Genomic DNA, 20,941 nt, shown 5'->3' with positions numbered 1-20,941 from the left:
TTGCCCAAATGACAAAAGCAGCCCTTGAAACCCTTCCAATAATGGCCACTTGACTGTTTTGAATCATATTTCACCCTTCTCAATGTTATTCAAAATTCAGGAGTGTGAAATGAAAAGTGCCAAACAATACATTTTTAACTACCATGACAACAATGAACACTTCAGTAACTATGACATGGGTTATGTAAATGATTTGTACTTTACATTATTCTGACCAAAGAGCATATCATGGTCAATAGTTAAGGCAGTTATTATTTTAACTTTTACCCCTTTTTTTGTGATATCCAATTGGTAGTTATAGTCTTGTCCCATCGCTGCAAATCCTATACGGACTCGGGAGAGGCGAAGGTTGAGAGCCATGCGTCCTCCGAAACACGACCCTGCGAAGCCACACTGCTTCTTGACACACTGCTCGCATAACCCGGAAGCCAGCCGCACCAATGTGTCGGAGGAAACACTGTCCAACTGCCGATCGAAGTCAGCTTGCAGGTGCCCGGCCTGCCACAAGAAGTAGCTAGAGCGCGATGGGATAAGGAAATCCCGGCCGGCCAAACCCTCCCCTAACCTGGACGACGCTGGGCCAATCGTGCGCCGCCTCATGGATCTCCCGGTCACGACCGGCTGTGACACAGCCTGGGATCGAACCCGGATAGTTAAGGCAGTTTATGAGTAATAATATCAGAGTGGGTGGTTGATGGATTAGGAAAACAAGTCATATAAAATCCCCACATCTTCTCTCTCTTTGGCTGTTTCAATGAGACATGCACCCACTGATGTACATAGAAGCCCAAGTAGACTTATTTCAGTGGACGACAGAGGACAATTTCATTAAGTAACATACTTAAAGTGCAATCTACCTATGTAGAGGTAAAGCACAGTTAATGAAGTGTGAGAGTTAATTTGGTTAGATCGGGGGGGTGATGGGAATGATGACAGAAGATAATCCTGGTCACAGACTGACGCAGCAGGTCTAAATCATTGTTGTGAATAACATAAATATGAAACCCACAGAAAACCAGGGTGAACCCAGGAGAGAAGGTACCACTTATTGTAGTATTAAAGTCAATTTTTGCTTGATCTGAAAATTGGTCATTAGTACTGTAGTAGTAGCCAAATGCCTGCTAAATAACCTGATGAGAAAGGTTGCTATGTTTGAATTCGCATAGTACAATTGATGTCCCTACAACCCCTGTTTCACTTCCACATCATTAGCTCCATTTTGTCTTTCATTGTCCATTTTGCTGCAGCCTCTCTAATCGCTGTAGCAGGGCATTCCCAAAGGCTTCTCTGTAGCCTGGGCTGAGGGTATCCAGCAGTGAATAAACAGTCTCATAGTATTGGGTGCTCAAGCTCTCATCCACCTGGTCAAAAGCGTAGCCAACCACCTGTAAGGTCAAATAGAGAGTGGTCAATCATATACCGGTAGGTGGGGGTGGGAACAGCACAAATTAAATAATGGCACAAATACAATTCTGTTGATATCCCTCACCCTTAGTCCAGCTTCATTAAGCTCAAGGCAATAGCGATTGCCCTCTCTTGTTTCCACGTTTATGTAGGCCACAGCCAAAGCACTGTCCAAATTTGAGGACACATACATTTCGGCCACAGCAAATAGCACATCGTTGACCACTGCCTCTGCTTCCAACCTCATGTCCTTCACGTGATCAATACAGTCTTCGTCGAATAAGGAGACATGCGAGTCCTCTGGTTGGTAGTCTATCTCCATACTCTTCACCAGACACACATAAAAACACCAGACACAACTGTGAGGTTAAATGTGCAATCAGTAAGAAAATGAAGTATAGTAGCTAAATGCTAGCTAAGTACAACTGTTTTAACTACAAGTGTTTTACTATACAATAATACATTTGTTTTTGTGGTCATATTACAGTTTGTAAACTATGATGTAAAGCTTCAAATTAACGTTCCTTGCACTATATTCAAGGAGGTAGATGATACAAGCAAGTTCAACCATCATGGAATGCACCTAGCTCCAGGGTTGACTTTTTTTTGTGGGTGGGCCCAGTCTGTGATTGTAAACTAATATTAGCAGGGCTTTAAAGGCTGGTGTGTTGTGATGGTTTTGAATTAATTAATGAATAATATGAAAACTATTGAGACGAGTTAGAGTATGACTAGCATCTAATAACATAGTTATTACTGTTTACCACTTATCATTCAGTGACAAGACAGTCCACCATCATCACCATGTTAGCTTGCTAGCTAGCTTACGGCCGATAGCAGCCAATGTTCGTGGCTATGGGTTCTCTTTATTGTAGGATTTGTATTTCCAATAACATAAACATAATCATGATTATATGTAAACTTCAACAGTATGAGGAAATATTGTCATTTTTGTCAAATGTTTTTTTTCTAGCTGCGTTACTCACCTCCTCTGTGGTTGTTTTTACTGTACTTCCGGGTGATCAACAAAGATTTTTGTTCATGAAAATGTCAATTGCTTTATCGGCATGACGTAAGAATGTAGATGATATTGCCAAAGCGTACTTTGGAAATTGTTCATTAACAATATAATTTAAAATAATAATAATCAAGACCGACACAAACAGGACAATCAGTAACGATTCACAATTCCAGTTCTCAAAATCTTTGGCTCTTAGTGACTTCTGATCAATGCCAGTTGTTCTGTTTTAACACCACCGTAGTTAAACATTTTGATAACACCTTCTCTTTCAACATGGCAATTATTCAGAAGTCATGCGAAAAAGGTAAGGTGCAATGGCTTGTGAATGAAAAAGCTTTGCTAGGAGCATATGCGCAGTAAACACTTTTAGTTGATTTACGCAGAAGGGGGTGGAGTTTGAATGTGTACTTCCGTCTGTCTTTTTACGTACAGCGGAACGTGGAAAGCGTCAACGGTGCGGAGTCATGAAAGTGTTTGTAAACAATTCATGCTGAAGGTGAGAAATGAAAGCTATTATGTGATCAAATTGCTATATAGAACCCATTATGTGACATGTAACATACTGTCTTACCATGTCAGTTGAAATATATTCAAAAGAGTGTAGCAGACAAACTGGTTCGAATCCAAGATGTTGAAGAGTAATTTGTAAGTCGCTCTGGATAAGAGCGTCTGCTAAATGACGTAAATGTAAGAGGTTCATGCAAATTCGGTGCTAACTAACTAACTAACAATCCCAGACGAGAAACAACAACAAGTTGATGCTGTGGGGATTTAATTTGATAGCCATCGACATACCCTCCAAGCTTGTCATACTAGCTACATCCTTGCTATCAAACTGTAAGATTATTTTTGGGGTAGCAGTATTGTCATACCATTAAAAGAAACCTTGATATCGGATTTTTTCAGTTAACGATATGGACAGGATTATCAAGCGAGCAGACACCCGGCGTTAGAAATGACGTGATGCCAGTGTCTGTTTTGGCTAACTAGCTGATAATGCCACCCATTCGGTTTAGATTTTAGGCCGAAGATTGGAAGTCAGGGTGAGGGTGGTGTAACTAACATGCAGCTACTAACAGTAATGCTGTCTACTGTCTACCTCTCCTCCTAGGAGTGACAACAATATTGCTACTGTACATGGTACGGAATACTGAAGTACCGGTACTGAAGTCTTAACTTGTCATCTAGTGTGGTGATCAAATGTGTAGTTGAGAGTTTCAATGTTATGTTCTATCTCATTGGCAGGTACGGCAACTGAAGTTGAAATTTTGCCACATATCTCCATAGAAATCATTGAATTCTCCCTGTGTGTAAAGGATGTTTAAGATGACATGTTCCTGTTTTTTGGAAGTCGCCAGGATTACAAGACTGATACTACCAATGCTAAATTATTTAAAGATAAATATATAGTTATCCAACATCCTTTTTCTCCATACAACATCTTTGTTGAATACTGAATTCAACAGCCATTTGGAAGCCACCACAATTATCAGACCAACATGCCTTGGCCATTTTCTGAGTCTATAAAGAAGCGGGCATGCAGATACCTTTTGCATCGGTATTTGGGCAATTTCCTACAAGAGAAGCTGAGCTTAGATCAGCTTAGCTTAGACCTCTATCAAGGCACTGGATCACTGGCACAAGTGCCGTTGGACAAGTGGGTAAGTTCAACCTTTGTTATGTAGCTAAGCAAATATAAAAAATGTATGCACACATGACTGTAAGTCGCTTTGGATAAAAGCGTCTGCTAAATGGCATATTATATTATTATATATTAATAATGGGATTTGTATTGACATACATGCTGAGAGCTATTTCTTCCCCCTCAGTCTTTAAATGAGATCCTTGAGTCAGCGGATGCCCCCTTCGAGGTAATAGAGGGCTTCATCCAGACCATCTCTCTGACCGTACCATGGGCGTCCCTGCTGCAGGAGAACTGTGCCCTGGAGGTCAAGGGGCTGGAGATGGTGTTCAGACCCAGACCACATATGGGTGAGGGGACACCTCCATCTTTGTTTGTCTCGTCATCGTCATCATCATTGCATTATGGCTGCTACTAGCGCACACACAGCTAACTAGCTAACGATCCCATATCGGCTACAGATTGAATAAACCATGTTGGCAATGTTGACCATGAGGGTTTCCTGTTGTGTGCCCCTAGCCTCAGGTATGGAACCCATGTATTGGTCCAGCTTCATGACGAGCAGCATGCAGCTTGCCAAAGAGTGTCTGAGCCAGAGACTAACAGATGACTTGGGGGAGAGCTTCCAGCCATTGGAGGGATTGGAGAAGTTTGCAGAGACCATAGAGACAGGTGTGGTACATCATTACCATACAACAACACTTGAGTAGGCTTTCTTTCCAAGCATCAGAGGGTTGATAACAATGTCATCTTTGTCGTTTCTTTAGTTCTGAGAAGGGTCAAGGTGACTTTTTTGGACACGGTTCTCAGAATCGAACATTTTCCAGAAAATTCCAAAACAGGAATCGCTCTTGAGATGCGTATCAACAAGTAAGTTGAGGTTACAAGGAGTGAACTACTTGCACATTTATCTTCAAGTAGTGCCCAATACCTTTTACTTAGGTATTTCTGATTTCATTGAGCATTTTCGATACATTGACACTCTCTACATGAGCTCTTACATCCTTATCTGTGTTGTTCAGGATTGTTTACTGTGATGAGACTGGTGAGGAGAGCTCCAGTGTAAATGTGCACCAACCCACCACATTTGCACATAAAAACGTGCAGCTGGAGGGAGTCACCGTCTTCTGGGATGAGTTCTCAGAGGCGGCCAGAGCCGGCTTCAAGTCCTCACCCACCCAGCAGTGAGTCTACATTCAAATAATCCTCTGTGTAGTTTTGAAGCGTAGAGAACTGATACTCACTCACCCCTTTTCTGCACCCCCTCAGGAGACAGAGGCCAAGCTATCCCCCAGCTGGAACCCTAGAATCATCTGTGAGCCACACCCCCAGTTCACAGAGCCTGTTTCCTCAGCAACACCCTTTGAACCCATGCAGATTGGTCACCTTAGTGGCAGAATTGAACTGTCGCTTGTCCTGAAACAGAACCAAACCATGCCTGGAGCAAAGGTTGGTACAGCATTCTCACATGATTGAAATGGCACAGCAACTGTGAAACTTGGACACACTGAAATGCACAGAATGTCTATTGTCTTGGTCTTTAAAACAGTATTTTGTTTTTCAGTTGGATGTTGATGGACAGATTAGCACAATGATTGTGCTGCTATCTCCACGGCAAGTTCACCTACTCTTGGACGTGTTTGGAGTTTTTTCAGGCTCAGGTTGGTTTAATGATGGCAATTGAATGATGATATCTTAAAAGGAGCTGCGTCAGACGTTGGTGAGTGAAACACTAAAAGCCTCTGCTTTTGTGTGCGAAGCTGGGCCGGAGTGGGGGAAGGACAAGAGGAACCGGCCCATGCAGCAGGAGGATGAGTATCGGCTCCATATGGAGCTAAACCGCTGCCTGAAGAAGGAGTCCGACCCTGACCTCTTCGAGAGCCAGACCACCAGAACTGTGTCCAGCCGAGGTTCCGATGAACTGTTACCCCCACCTACTATGTTTAATAACCTGATGATTTTATATTGAGCTTTTTGTTATTGTAGGCCTATATCTTGTTATCATGAACAATTGTTTGATCTAGCGTCTTTGTTTCTTTGTTGTTGGCACAGAGGATGTCTTCTTCTCCATGGCTGACATGGACATGTCTCATAGCCTGTCGTCCCTCCCTCCCCTGGGGGAACCGCCCACTGTGGACTTGGACCTGTCACTCAACAGTAACTACTCCCCCTCCCCAGGAGAGTCTCCTGGCAATGCCACGGTATGCCTCAATATACAGTATTTATTGTCCATTGTATTGTTTAGCAGCTTAACCTGACCTAATGGTATGGGGATTGTAACATAGTACATTTCTTTGTTATTTTGTCCTCATAAGATCCTCTGGGACTATTATCTGGATGTGCCCAGACAGAGGGAGAAGCAGGCCCAGGAAAGCCCATTCCTGACACGGGATTCACCACTCCAACACAAGCTGCTGAGACAGACCTGTAATACTGCATTCACACAGGCAGCCAATCAGATCAGCTCTGAAAAATAGCTGATGTGAAAAGATCTGATGTGATTAGTCAAAATACAAATTAGTGGAAAAAAGCTCAGAATTGGGCTGCCTGTGTGAATGCAGTCTAAGAACCAGCATCATGCACTCTCACTCACTACCATTTAGAATACATTGAACAGATGGATAAACATTATTTTTAAAGGAAGAAATCTGTTTGAGTCAGTATTCCTATTCAGTTCTTAAGACAGTAACTTCTTAATCTGACATCGTTTGACACAGGAGAAAACAGAAATGTCATGGTAGTGTTTACAAGTCAATAATTCACACATTTTGTCCTGTGTCTCAGCCCACCCAACCAAAGCCCACAGTGATGAGTCCAGGCCGGAGCTGGTCTTCAGGCTGACTCTGGGGAGCCTGGCTGTGTGTGTTCTCCACATTGACCCCCTGCCCCCGCCGGATGCTGCCCCCAGCCCCCTGGCCCCCATGGCTGCTGACTTCTTCAGGGTGGTCTGCTCTGACCAGCTTCCCGCAGCTGCATTCATCCAGTTAAGGACAGCTTTTGACGAAGCCTGCCCCTACGACCACCTCAGGTGATCTTATTGACATTGTCTATTAATATTTTTTATCTCCGTTACCTCCTTAGGAACCTGACTGACTCAACCCCATCTTGCATATTTGTCCTCTATCTCTCCAGGTTTGTGGCTCAGGGAATGAAGGTGACCTATGAGCACTGTCAGAGCTCCAGCTTGCGCACCTTCAGCACAGACGTGTCCCTGGGTCAGATGGAGCTGCTGGAGTGTCTCTTCCCCTCTGAGGCTCCCAGCGGTGGGTCCCAGAGAGGGGTTCAGTACACCGAGGTAAAGGCCTCCCCACCAACAACACCCACTCACATCCACAGAGTGTCCAAGCACTCAGATTACAACACATGAGCATAAAATATATCATAACAGATGTTCAAATCAATTTTGGGATCTAGGCATACATGTGCTTATAGAGATGCATTTTGATGTTCGCTCTGTCTGTCCTACCTCAGCTCCTGACATTTGACACCTCTGTCACAACTGAGGCACCATCTGCCACCTGCCTCCACCTGCTCTACAAACTGGCTGAACGCAGAGGGCCGCAGGTAAGAGCACATCTTAGTGAGATTAGAAGCTGCAATGAATGCGCTGTAATTGGATTCCCAGTTCCGCAACCCAATTTATGACACTCAAGTAACTGAAACTTAATTTTGCATCACTTATGCATTAATGTCAAAAGGGAGATTTGTGTGGGAATTCAAATTACATGTGTGGATCTCAAGTTAGGATTCGGCCCACAATGTACGTAACAATACAGTGCCTGATACAGTACCCCTTTATACTCCTTCGTCCAGGGTGGACAGGTGCGTCTGAGTACCATGCCCAGGAAGGCTGACTTTCAGGTAGAGTTGGGGGCAGTCCGCTCTGAAGTGGATATCAGCATCGTGGACCGCCTCAACTCTCTGCTGCAGCCACAGAAACTGGTCACCACTGAGATGATGGCCTCTCACATGTACACGTCTTATAATAAACACGTCAGCTTGGTGAGGACTGTCTTCACCCACTGTCCCTCTACTTTGTCTCAAGGCCCTTTCAGGGCTTTTTAGCAGTCATATCATCATTTCTACATTGTAAACATTTTGGTAAACTTGTGTTTGAAGGAAATATGAAAAACAACATCACATCAAATGCTGCTTCCACCCACCCCACAGCACAAGGCCTTTACAGAGGTCTTCCTTGATGACAACCGTACTCCAGCCAACACCCACGTGTTGATAACAGTCAACGCCCCTGTGTTGAACCTGGTGGTGCGCTTCCCTATCCCAGACCTGCGCTCGGACCAGGAGAGGGGCCCCTGGTTTAAGAGGTCCTTGCAGAAGGAGGTTCTGTACCTGGAGCTGGAGGACCTGGAGGTGAAGACCGAGTTCACAGGGGGCAGCTCCCCAGAGCAGACCAAGATGGAGCTCACCTTCAGGGAGCTAGTCGGTATGTGTCATCCAACTGCTAACGGACAGTGTAGCCTCATAACCAGAACCACTTTTGATACACATCATTCATGTACTCATTTTCCATCCATTCTCACAGGGAAGTTTCAGGAAGAGGAGGACCAGACTGCAGCCAGGTTCCTCAGGGTCTCCCACACTATGGATGGAAACATGACCATCTCTGACAGCGGGAAGTTTGACTGGCCCAGGTACTGTACATCTGTCCATGTAGTACTGTACTGCTTCATGTCATACCTACACCTTATTCTTTAGATGTTGTGAAACTCCTTACTAACCCTCCCCTGCCCCTCCAGAGTGGTGCTGAAAGTCAACCCCACCGCTGTCCACTCCATCCTGGAGCGTGTGACTGCTGAGGAGGACGAGGGGGCTGAAGACCAATCCCCAGATGAGGAGGAGGGAGGGGGAGCCCACTCACTGAAGGATGTCTGTGACTTTGGGAAGCCTGAACCTTCCCCCTTCTCCTCACGCCGGGTCATGTATGAGAATGAGGAGGTAGGAACACATCATTATTGAAACACTAATTTGAACATAATTAGGACTGATTTATCAACATTTAGCTAGGACTGACAAATCAAATAAATCAAATCAAATAAAATAGTATTTGTCACATGCGCCGAATACAACCTTACCGTGAAACGCTTACTTACAAGCCCTTAACCAACAATGCCGTTTTAAGAAAATAGAGTTAAGAAAATATTTACTAAATAAACTCAAGTAAAAATTATATATATACAGTTGAAGTTTACATACACTTAGGTTGGAGTCATTAAAACTCGTTTTCAACCACTCCACAAATTTCTTGTTAACAAACTATAGTTTTGGCAAGTCGGTTAGGACATCTACTTTGTGCATGACACAAGTAATTTTTCCAACAATTGTTTACAGACAGATTATTTCACTTATAATTCACTGTATCACAATTCCAGTGGGTCAGAAGTTTACATACACTAAGTTGACTATGCCTTTAAACAGCTTGGAAAATTCCAGAAAATGATGTCATGGCTTTAGAAGCTTCTGATAGGTTAATTGACATAATTTGAGTCAATTGGAGGTGTACCTGTGGATGTATTTCAATGCCTACCTTCAAACTCAGTACCTCTTTGCTTGACATCATGGGAAAATCAAAATAAATCAGCCAAGACCTCAGAAAAACATTGTAGACCTCTACAAGTCTGGTTCATCCTTGGGAGCAATTTCCAAACGCCTGAAGATACCACATTCATCTGTACAAACAATAGTACGCAAGTATAAACACCATGGGACCACGCAGCCGTCATACCGCTCAGGAAGGAGACCCGTTCTGTCTCCTAGAGATGAACGTACTTTGGTGCGAAAAGTACAAATCAATCCCAGAACAGCAAAGGACCTTGTGAAGATGCTGGAGGAAACAGGTACAAAAGTATCTATATCCACAGTAAAACAAGTCATATATAGACATAACCTGAAAGGCCGCTCAACAAGGAAGAAGCCACTGCTCCAAAACCGCCATAAGAAAGCCAGACTACGGTTTGCAACTGCACATGGGGACAAAGATTGTACTTTTTGGAGAAAATTCTCTGGTCTGATTAAACAAAAATAGAACTGTTTGGCCATAATGACCATCGTTATGTTTGGAGGAAAAAGGGGAAGGCTTGCAAGCCGAAGAACACCATACCAACCGTGAAGCACAGGGGTGGCAGCATCATGCTGTGGGGGTGCTTTGCTGCAGGAGGGACTGGTGCACTTCACAAAATAGATGGCATCATGAGGAAGGAAAATTTATGTGGATATATTGAAGCAACATCTCAAGACATCAGTCAGGAAGTTAAAGCTTGGTCGCAAATCGGTCTTCCAAATGGACAATGACCAATCAATCAATCAATTTTATTTTATATAGCCCTTCTTACATCAGCTAATATCTCGAAGTGCTGTACAGAAACCCAGCCTAAAACCCCAAACAGCTAGCAATGCAGGTGTAGAAGCACGGTGGCTAGGAAAAACTCCCTAGAAAGGCGAAAACCTAGGAAGAAACCTAGAGAGGAACCAGGCTATGAGGGGTGGCCAGTCCTCTTCTGGCTGTGCCGGGTGAAGATTATAACAGAACCATGCCAAGATGTTCAAAAATGTTCATAAGTGACAAGCATGGTCAAATAATAATCAGGAATAAATCTCAGTTGGCTTTTCATAGCCGATCATTAAGAGTTGAAAACAGCAGGTCTGGGACAGGTAGGGGTTTCGTAACCGAGGCAGAACAGTTGAAACTGGAATAGCAGCAAGGCCAGGCGGACTGGGGACAGCAAGGTGTCATCATGCCCGGTAGTCCTGACGTATGGTCCTAGGGCTCAGGTTCTCAGAGAGAAAGAGAGAACGAGAGAATTAGAGAGAGCATACTTAAATTCACACAGGACACTGGATAAGACAGGAGAAGTACTCCAGGTATAACCAACTAACCCCAGCCCCCCGACACATAAACTACTGCAGCATAAATACTGGAGGCTGAGACAGGAGCGGTCCGGAGACACTGTGGCCCCATCCGAAGAAACCCCGGACAGGGCCAAACAGGAAGGATATAACCCCACCCACTCTGCCAAAGCACAGCCCCCGCACCACTAGAGGGATATCCTCAACCACCAACTTACAATCCTGAGACAAGGCTGAGTATAGCCCACAGAGGTCTCCACCACAGCACAAACCAAGGGGGGCGCCAACCCAGACAGGAAGATCACGTCAGTAACTCAACCCACTCAAGTGACGCACCCCTCCCAGGGACGGCATGAAAGAGCACCAGCAAGCCAGTGACTCAGCCCCTGCAACAGGGTTAGAGGCAGAGAACCCCAGTGGAGAGGGGAACCGGCCCGGCAGAGACAGCAAGGGCTGTTCGTTGCTCCAGAGCCTTTCCGTTCACCTTCACACTCCTGGGCCAGACTACACTCAATCATATGACCTACTGAAGAGATAAGTCTTCAGTAAAGACTTAAAGGTTGAGACCCGAGTCTGCGTCTCTCACATGGGTAGGCAGACTGTTCCATAAAAATGGAGATCTATAGGAGAAAGCCCTGCCTCCCGCTGTTTGCTTAGAAATTCTGGGGACAATTAGGAGGCCTGCGTCTTGTGACCGTAGCGTACGTATTGGTATGTACGGCAGGACCAACTCGGAAAGATAGGTAGGAGCAAGCCCATGTAACGCTTTATAGGTTAACAGTAAAACCTTGAAATCAGCCCTTGCCTTAACAGGAAGCCAGTGTAGGGAAGCTAGCACTGGAGTAATATGATCAAATTTCTTGGTTCTAGTCAGGATTCTAGCAGCTGTATTTAGCACTAACTGAAGTTTATTTAGTGCTTTATCCGGGTAGCCGGAAAATAGAGCATTGCAGTAGTCTAACCTAGAAGTAACAAATGCATGGATTAATTTTTCTGCATCCTTTTTGGACAGAAAATTTCTGATTTTTGCAATGTTACGTAGATGGAAAAAAGCTGTCCTTGAAACAGTCTTGATATGTTCGTCAAAAGAGAGATCAGGGTCAAGAGTAACGCCGAGGTCCTTCACAGTTTTATTTGAGACGACTTTACAACCATCAAGATGAATTGTCAGATTTAACAGAAGATCTCTTTGTTTCTTGGGACCTAGAACAAGCATCTCTGTTTTGTCCGAGTTTAAAAGTAAAAAGTTTTCAGCCATCCACTTCCTTATGTCTGAAACACAGGCTTCTAGCGAGGGCAATTTTGGGGCTTCACCATGTTTCATTGAAATGTACAGCTGTGTGTCATCCGCATAGCAGTGAAAGTTAACATTATGTTTTCGAATAACATCCCCAAGAGGTAAAATATATAGTGAAAACAATAGTGGTCCTAAAACGGAACCTTGAGGAACACCGAAATGTACAGTTGATTTGTCGGAGGACAGACCATTCACAGAGACAAACTGATATCTTTCCGACAGGTAAGATCTAAACCAGGCCAGAACTTGTCCGTGTAGACCAATTTGGGTTTCCAGTCTCTCCAAAAGAATGTGGTGATCGATGGTGTCAAAGGCAGCACTAAGGTCTAGTAGCACGAGGACAGATGCAGAGCCTCGGTCTGACGCCATTAAAAGGTCATTTACCACCTTCACAAGTGCAGTCTCAGTGCTATGATGGGGTCTAAAACCAGACTGAAGCATTTCGTACACATTGTTTGTCTTCAGAAAGGCAGTGAGTTGCTGCGCAACAGCTTTTTCTAAAATTTTTTGAGAGGAATGGAAGATTCGATATAGGCCGATAGTTTTTTATATTTTCCGGGTCAAGGTTTGGCTTTTTCAAGAGAGGCTTTATCACTGCCACTTTTAGTGAGTTTGGTACACATCCGGTGGATAGAGAGCTGTTTATTATGTTCAACATAGGAGGGCCAAGCACAGGAAGCAGCTCCTTCAGCAGTTTAGTAGGAATAGGATCCAGTATGCAGCTTGAAGGTTTAGAGGCCATGATTATTTTCATCATTGTGTCAAGAGATATAGTACTAAAACACTTAAGTGTCTCTCCCGATCCCAGGCCCTCGCAGAGTCTGTGCAGATCCAGGACAGCTAAGCCCTGGAGGAATACGCAGATTCAAAGAGGAGTCCGTAATTTGCTTTCTAATGGTCATGATCTTTTCCTCAAAGAAGTTCATGAATTTATTACTGCTGAAGTGAAAGCCATCCTCTCTTGGGAATGCTGCTTTTTAGTTAGCTTTGCAACAGTATCAAAAAGAAATTTTGGATTATTCTTATTTTCCTCGATTAAGTTGGAAAAGTAGGATGATCGAGCAGCAGTGAGGGCTCTTCGGTACTGCACGGTACTGTCTTTCCAAGCTAGTCGGAAGACTTCCAGTTTGGTGTGGCGCCATTTCCGTTCCAATTTCCTGGAAGCTTGCTTCAAAGCTCGGGTATTTTCTGTATACCAGGGAGCTAGTTTCTTATGACAAATGTTTTTCGTTTTTAGGGGTGCAACTGCATCTAGGGTATTGCGCAAGGTTAAATTGAGTTCCTCAGTTAAGTGGTTAACTGATTTTTGTCCTCTGACGTCCTTGGGTAGGCAGAAGGAGTCTGGAAGGGCATCAAGGAATTTTTGTGTTGTCTGAGAATTTATAGCACGACTTTTGATGCTCCTTGGTTGGGGTCTGAGCAGATTATGACCCCAAGCATACTTCCAAAGTTGTGGCAAAATGGATTAAGGACAACAAAGTCAAGGTATTGGAGTGGCCATCACAAAGCCCTGACCTCAATCCTATAGGAAATGTGTGGGCAGAACTGAAAAAGTGTGTGCGAGCAAGGAGGCCTACAAACCTGACTCAGTTACACCAGCTCTGTCAGGAGGAATGGGCCAGAATTCACCCAACTTATTGTGGGAAGCTTGTGGAAGACCACCAAAAACGTTTGACCCAAGTTAAACAATTTAAAGGCAATGCTACCAAATACTAATTGAGTGTATGTAAACTTCTGACCCACTGGGAATGTGATGAAATAAATAAAAGCTGAAATAAATCATTCTCTCTACTATTATTCTGACATTTCACGTTCTTAAAATAAAGTGGTGATCCTAACTGACCTAAGACAGGGAAATTCTACTAGGATTAAATGTCAGGAATTGTGGAAAACTGAGTTTAAATGTATTTGGCTAAGGTGTATGTAAACTATGTATGTATGTATGTATGTATGTATATATATATATATATATATATATATATATATATATATATATTGTGTGATGTCACGAGAGGCTGTGTCCTGGAGGGACGTTACATCCCCCTGAGGTGGCTGCAAACCCAGACAGCTATGGCTCCATCTGCTGGTATGGTCGGGAACTCCAACCCTCTATGGCCAATCTTCCCACGCAGCTGAAACAAATGAGGAGCTGATGAGCTGAAGGTTTGGGAAGGGAAGAGACACACTGAGGGAGTGTGTGGGGGTGAAGAGACACAGTCTCCAACCTGGGCTCTCTGGAGGACAAGAGTGCTGCACGTCCACTTCCATGAGGAATATAAGGATTTGGAGATACTTACCTTTGGGAAATACTCACCTTTGGATATATGCACCTGTGGAAATACGTGAGAGACATTTGGAAGGACTTTTGCTGGGTTGGCCACTAGCTGCAACGTGGACTACAGTAAGGCTGGGGAAAAGTTATCTGAGCGAGTGAGAATTATGATTTTGGATGTGGAAGAGACATCCCTGAACTGTTAACCCTTAAAGAGCCACAAGAGAACAGAATTTTGTTATATTTTCGTTAATTTCCCAAGACCTATAATAAAATCCTTGTTTTGTTTGAACCTTGTCTCCTTGCACTACTTGAGCAATCCCGCTGAAAGCTGTGTAGCCTCTCGTGACGTCACAGATGGTGGAGAATACGGGCACGCTCAAGCGTTAATAGTGCATGTCAGAGGAGGATACCGAAGGTTTGATCACCCAGTTTTCCAAGTTGGCCGTAGGCTCCCCGCCCGACTGAAATGGAGGACATATTGAAAGCCCTTGTTGCTGGCCAGCAAGCCCAGATGCAAGCAAACGTGGCTCTCTTGGAGGAGCAAAAGAAAGCCAACCTTCTGAAGGCAGAGGAATTGCAGTTGCAGAGACAGAGGGTGGTCCAAAATACCCGCCCAATAAAGGCAAGTGACTTTATATCTAAGATGGGAGCTACCGATGACATTGAGGCATACCTGCATGCATTTGAGGCCACGGCCACTAGGGAAGCCTGGCCCAAGCAACAGTGGGTTGGTCTGTTAGCCCCCTTTCTAACCGGGGAATCGCTGAATGCTGTCCGGGACCTGGGCCCTGACCAGGTTACTGACTATGATGCCCTGAAGTCTGAGATCCTCAGCAGATATGGACTCACAAAGTTTGGTATGGCCCAGCGCTTTCACAGCTGGACCTTCCAACCAGACCAACCTCCTCGGGCGCAGATGCATGAACTTGTCCGAATCGCAAGGAAATGGCTGGATCCGCAGAGGAATACAGCAGCGGCGGTGGTGGAGGCCGTTGTGGTGGATCGTTACCTACGCGCCCTGCCTTATGAGGCAAAAACGGTTCATCAGTCAACAGGCCTTGACCACGGCTGATCTGACCGTGGAAGCTGTGGAAAAGTACCAGGCCACAGCGGAGATGCTGAATGCTTCCCGAAAAGACCCCAGGAGTGCGGCCCCACCCCAAATGGGAAGAACCCGTCCAAAGGACCCCAAGGTCTCGAACCCAGCCACGTCAGGACTTATCCCGGCTCAGGGGGAGCCAGAAACCAGGCGGGTCCAAGAAGAGTACACCAGGAGGGGGGAAACTTCGACAGTGTTACCGGTGTGGGGAGATGGGACATATCTCCTGGCAGTGTGGGAAACCAGCCGATGAACCTATGCCCACTGCGGAGTCCTCCAGCTCAGCACCCACACACCGTTTTGCCTCGCTCTTGGGAGTCGTAGATGGCGGCCCAGATCGACCCCCCCACCTGCCCGGTAACTGTGAATCACCATGATGTGGAGGCCTTACTGGATTCTGGTAGCCGGGCCACCCTGGTGCGTAAGGATTTGGTGGGCCCAACGTGTCTGACCCCGGGGAAAGTCCTCCCAGTTTCCTGTGTCCATGGGGACACCAGAGAATACCCCATTACTGAACTTACAATGACCAGCACACGGGGAACCATACACACGACGGCGGGGTGGTTGATTCCCTCCCCGTCCCTGTCCTAATTGGGACGAGACTGCCCAGCCTTTTACCCACTCTGGGAGAGAGTCTCAGGAGAGGATAACCCTGAGTACCTCGGAAACGGAGAGGCAAGACTCAGGCTGGGAAGGCTCCGGTGCAATCCTCCAATTACTCACTCCCGCCCGGGCTCTGATAGGGATGGCAGGTGCCCAGACCGACACAGAGACGGAGCTACAGAATCTGGACAAAGAACTGTCTGGTCTGAAGGGGACCGCTGAGAGGTATCGTTTGTTAAAGCAACAGTTAGACATGAAGACAGAAGAGTTAGATATCCTCCAGGCTAAACTCCAACAGAGCTCCTTCCCTAAGCAACAGGAGGAGCTGGAGAGGCTGCGCAGGACCATCGAGGAGTGTGAGGAGACCCTGCGCAGTAGTAAGGAGGTCAGAAGAAGGCAGAGGAGAAGTACAAGGTGTTGGAGAACAAGATGAAGAATGCGGAGGCAGAGAGAGAGAGAAGGAACTGAAAGCTGCTCAACAGAAGCTAAACTCTGCTAAAACCAAGGCTGATGCGTTCAGTAAGAAACTCAAGGAGAGACAACAGGAGGCTGAGTCCCTGGTCCTAGAGTTGGAGGAGTTGAAGAGAGAGCAGTCTGGCAAGCACCACGGCAATGCGGACGCCCTCTCCCGGCGTGATGCCTTCTTCGCTGCCTTTACCCCGACGAGGACGTCGGTCCCGAGGAGGGGGATGTGTGATGTCACGAGAGGCTGTGTCCTGGAGGGACGTTACATCCCCCCTGAGGTGGCTGCAAACCCAGACAGCTATGGCTCCATCTGCTGGTATGGTCGGGAACTCCAACCCTCTATGGCCAATCTTCCCACGCAGCTGAAACAAATGAGGAGCTGATGAGCTGAAGGTTTGGGAAGGGAAGAGACACACTGAGGGAGTGTGTGGGGGTGAAGAGACACAGTCTCCAACCTGGGCTCTCTGGAGGACAAGAGTGCTGCACGTCCACTTCCATGAGGAATATAAGGATTTGGAGATACTTACCTTTGGGGAAATACTCACCTTTGGATATATGCACCTGTGGAAATACGTGAGAGACATTTGGAAGGACTTTTTGCTGGGTTGGCCACTAGCTGCAACGTGGACTACAGTAAGGCTGGGGAAAAGTTATCTGAGCGAGTGAGAATTATGATTTTGGATGTGGAAGAGACATCCCTGAACTGTTAACCCTTAAAGAGCCACAAGAGAACAGAATTTTGTTATATTTTCGATTAATTTCCCAAGACCTATAATAAAATCCTTGTTTTGTTTGAACCTTGTCTCCTTGCACTACTTGAGCAATCCCGCTGAAAGCTGTGTAGCCTCTCGTGACGTCACAATATATATATATATATATATATATATATACATATAATATACATATATATATATATATAATATACATAAAACATACATACATACATACATACAGTGGGGAGAACAAGTATTTGATACACTGCCGATTTTGCAGGTTTTCCTACTTACAAAGCATGTAGAGGTCTGTAATTTTTATCATAGGTACACTTCAACTGTGAGAGACGGAATCTAAAACAAAAATCCAGAAAATCACATTGTATGATTTTAAAGTAATTCATTTGCATTTTATTGCATGACATATGTGTTTGATCACCTACCAACCAGTAACAGGTCTGTGAGAGCCGGAATTCTTACTGGTTGGTAGGTGATCAAATACTTATGTCATGCAATAAAATGCAAATTAATTACTTAGAAATCATACAAGTTGAGTATCTGGAGCATCAGCAATTGTGGGTTTGATTACAGGATCAAAATGGCCAGAAACAATTAACTTTCTTCTGAAACTCGTCAGTCTATTCTTGTTCTGAGAAATGAAGGCTATTCCATGCGAGAAATTGCCAAGAAACTGAAGATCACATACAACGCTGTGTACTACTCCCTTCACAGAACAGCTCAAACTGGCTCTAACCAGAATAGAAAGAGGAGTGGGAGGCCTCGGTGCACAACTGCTTTAATTTTTGCTTGTAAGCAGGAATCAGGAGGATAGAATTATGGTCAATTAAGGAAACATGAATGATTGACATTTCTTCCCCTCTCCTCAGATGGTCATTCCTGGTAATGTGGCTGAGATGACAGAGTTCCAAGAGAAAACCATGAGCAATTCCCGCTTCATCCTAGAGCTGTGCTTGCCAAATGTGCAATTATCATTACCCAACAAGGCCTTTTATGAGAAACTGCACAACAGGTAATGTGCACGGGGAACATGAGTGATTGGGATTGGCTGGGATGATTTTCTAAATGAAATCTTCACAATGTTGTAGTGAATTGTATTTTTTAAAATTAAATCTCTAATCTCTCCTCCTCCTCTCTTCTGGCAGGATAAACAATGACCTGCTGTTATGGGACCCCAACGCTCCCTCGCCTGTGGAGACAGTGGAGAACATGCCGTATGGAGCAGGGCTGTCTGTAGCCAGCCAGCTGATCAATACGGCACACTACACCAACGACAGCTTCAGCACGTTCCGCTCCACTGGCCCTGAGGGTGAGATTGTCTCCACATAGTACAACCAACATCTGCTACATCTCAACCTCATTCATGGTTTTCATATGTTCCTGAAGGTCTGTAGGGCACTCTGTTCTGTGCAATAGCATTATATATATATGCACTTACCAAGTACTAATAACTACTATTCATGGTAAAATGTTATTCCGTCTTTTCAAACAAACCGCAACTTGCCTACTCATATGGCTGTGGTGTCCTGTGCTTTGTGATTGTAGAGGAGGAAAGTGGATCGGAGGAGGAGACCATGCACTACTACTCCCCTGCCTCTGAGCAGTGCTTCAGATCTCGCAGGAAGAAGAAGCCCAAGGCCCAGGGCAAGACCTCCCAGAGCCTGTTCTCTGTAATCCTCACTGTCAACCTTGGCCTAGTGGCCCTGCAGACCAATGCTAAGGTAACCCTGAGTTACAGTCACAATGATCTGTCATTTCTAAATTACATTGCATTCAAACAGCTGGGTATTCTCTGAGGCTGTTTGGCTGACTGGTATAAGAAAATAATCTTTATTTTTCTTTCCAGCAGGAGGATGAGGCGGTTTTGAATAACCAACATGGAGAGTTCTGGTTGGAGGTGAAGAATGGTGTCCTGTTCAGTGTGACACAGTTTGAAGGCTACAAAGACCAGCACTACATCTGCTTCCACAACAGTAACATATGTCTCTATCACCAAGGTAAGAATGGAGACATTAACCCCTTACACTCGTGGAAATTGGCCTATATGGATAATGCTAAATTTTTTATGTTGCTTACAAGAGAAATATGGAACGCATATGCATAACCATGGTAGCAATTAAAAGGGAACAGTTAGGAGATTATGGGGAAATTATTAGACCAAAGTTGAGGGGACAACAGTTCACCTGACACAAGACTGAATCCAAACATGACACTGTTGATTTTATGTGTATTTTACATTTACTGTACTTTTTGCTGCATTTGTTGATAAAGAAATCTGAAAATACTATTGATACATTCAGTAACATGATAAGAATATTCCTGGAAAATTTGGGGTAGGTGCAACATAAGACAAAACAACTACACGTGTTTGAGTGAGAGGTCAAACTGGTTTGCCACACACCTCTCAAGTGTGCCCAGTTCCTAAGTAATTTCAATGCACTCGAAGTTTAGTCTTCAGCTATAAGGTGCTTTTTTGAGCTCTCCTAGCTGTGCCGTTGAGGAACTAGAGTAAGCACACTTGTAGTTATTTTGTTTGTTACACAGCCCTGCATCCCCGCCTTTACACAATTACTGTTGTTAATGCAATCCAAAAACGGTCCATTATAAATCTAAATCTGGGTCAGGTGGGCATAATGTGAAATCTTGTTCTATTGCCAACATGTCTAGCTAAATTATAAAATATGAGCTTATAGTGTTAGGCTTTCACAAGGCAAAGCAGATTGTAATTTTGGTGCGCACAGAATGGAGTTATGAGTGCATTCAGACGCATGGTCCACAGCAAATGTTCTTCACAATAGAACAAAGTAGGTTCACTCTGTTCAGGACAACCCAGGGTATAATGCCATGTCATCTTGTAACTGTACATTAAACATATGATCATAAACATTGACACTGTATATGTCATGAGTTTTATGATATGGACATGTGAAGTGCACGTTTGGACTCACGGGTGTTTGGCTTGCTTTTATGACATCAAACCGGTATTTATTATAATCCTCAACATCTCATCTCATCTTTCAAAATACAGAGTCCTTGTAATTTACATACACTACTGTTCAAAAGTTTGGGGTCACTTAAAATTTCCTTGTTTTCAAAAGAAAAGCAATTTTTTTGACCATTAAAATAACATCAAATTGATTAGAAATACAGTGTTGGAAACGGCTGATTTTTAATGGAATATCTACATAGGCGTACAGAGGCCCATTATCAGCAATCATCAGTCCTGTGTTCCAATGACACGTTGTGTTTGCTAATACAAGTTTATCATTTTAAAAAGCTAATTGATCATTAGAAAACCCTTTTGCAATTATGTTAGCACAGCTGAAAACTGTTGTGCTGATTAAAGAAGCAATAAAACTGGCCTTCTTGAGACTAGTTGAGTATCTGGAGCATCAGCAATTGTGGGTTCGATTACAGGATCAAAATGGCCAGAAACAAATAACTTTCTTCTGAAACTCATCAGTCTATTCTTGTTCTGAGAAATGAAGGCTATTCCATGCGAGAAATTGCCAAGAAACTGAAGATCACATACAACGCTGT

The 20,941-nt window shown here is 44.4% G+C and overlaps 2 protein-coding genes across 2 annotated transcripts in view; one reads left to right on the top strand and one right to left on the bottom strand.

Moving 5' to 3' along the window:
• Positions 1-575: 575 nt before the first annotated feature.
• On the bottom strand, positions 576-2,765 carry LOC121539290 (GSK3-beta interaction protein). The gene is made up of 3 exons (XM_041847664.2): positions 2,391-2,765; positions 1,490-1,729; positions 576-1,385 (listed from the first exon to the last, which is right to left on the bottom strand). Exons 2-3 carry the CDS (start codon positions 1,724-1,726, stop codon positions 1,227-1,229), a joined length of 396 nt encoding a protein of 131 aa, XP_041703598.1. The 5' UTR covers positions 1,727-1,729; positions 2,391-2,765; the 3' UTR covers positions 576-1,226.
• Positions 2,766-2,858: 93 nt separating this feature from the next.
• Positions 2,859-20,941, top strand: part of LOC121539291 (autophagy-related protein 2 homolog B) — a 31,896-nt gene continuing 13,813 nt past the window's right edge. Inside the window, 21 exon segments of the mRNA XM_045207487.1 lie at positions 2,859-2,921; positions 3,671-4,086; positions 4,255-4,417; positions 4,587-4,739; positions 4,835-4,937; positions 5,090-5,516; positions 5,632-5,728; positions 5,828-5,977; positions 6,120-6,268; positions 6,383-6,494; positions 6,852-7,095; positions 7,200-7,362; positions 7,539-7,631; positions 7,881-8,069; positions 8,238-8,511; positions 8,611-8,719; positions 8,825-9,023; positions 18,271-18,413; positions 18,547-18,710; positions 18,947-19,122; positions 19,248-19,398. Of these exon segments, the coding sequence (XP_045063422.1) occupies positions 3,925-4,086; positions 4,255-4,417; positions 4,587-4,739; positions 4,835-4,937; positions 5,090-5,516; positions 5,632-5,728; positions 5,828-5,977; positions 6,120-6,268; positions 6,383-6,494; positions 6,852-7,095; positions 7,200-7,362; positions 7,539-7,631; positions 7,881-8,069; positions 8,238-8,511; positions 8,611-8,719; positions 8,825-9,023; positions 18,271-18,413; positions 18,547-18,710; positions 18,947-19,122; positions 19,248-19,398 (3,421 nt within the window). The 5' untranslated portion in view covers positions 2,859-2,921; positions 3,671-3,924.

The sequence above is a fragment of the Coregonus clupeaformis genome, chromosome 25 (assembly GCF_020615455.1).
Source record: "Coregonus clupeaformis isolate EN_2021a chromosome 25, ASM2061545v1, whole genome shotgun sequence".
Taxonomy (NCBI): domain Eukaryota; kingdom Metazoa; phylum Chordata; class Actinopteri; order Salmoniformes; family Salmonidae; genus Coregonus; species Coregonus clupeaformis.
This window is presented reverse-complemented; position numbering and strand designations above follow the sequence as displayed.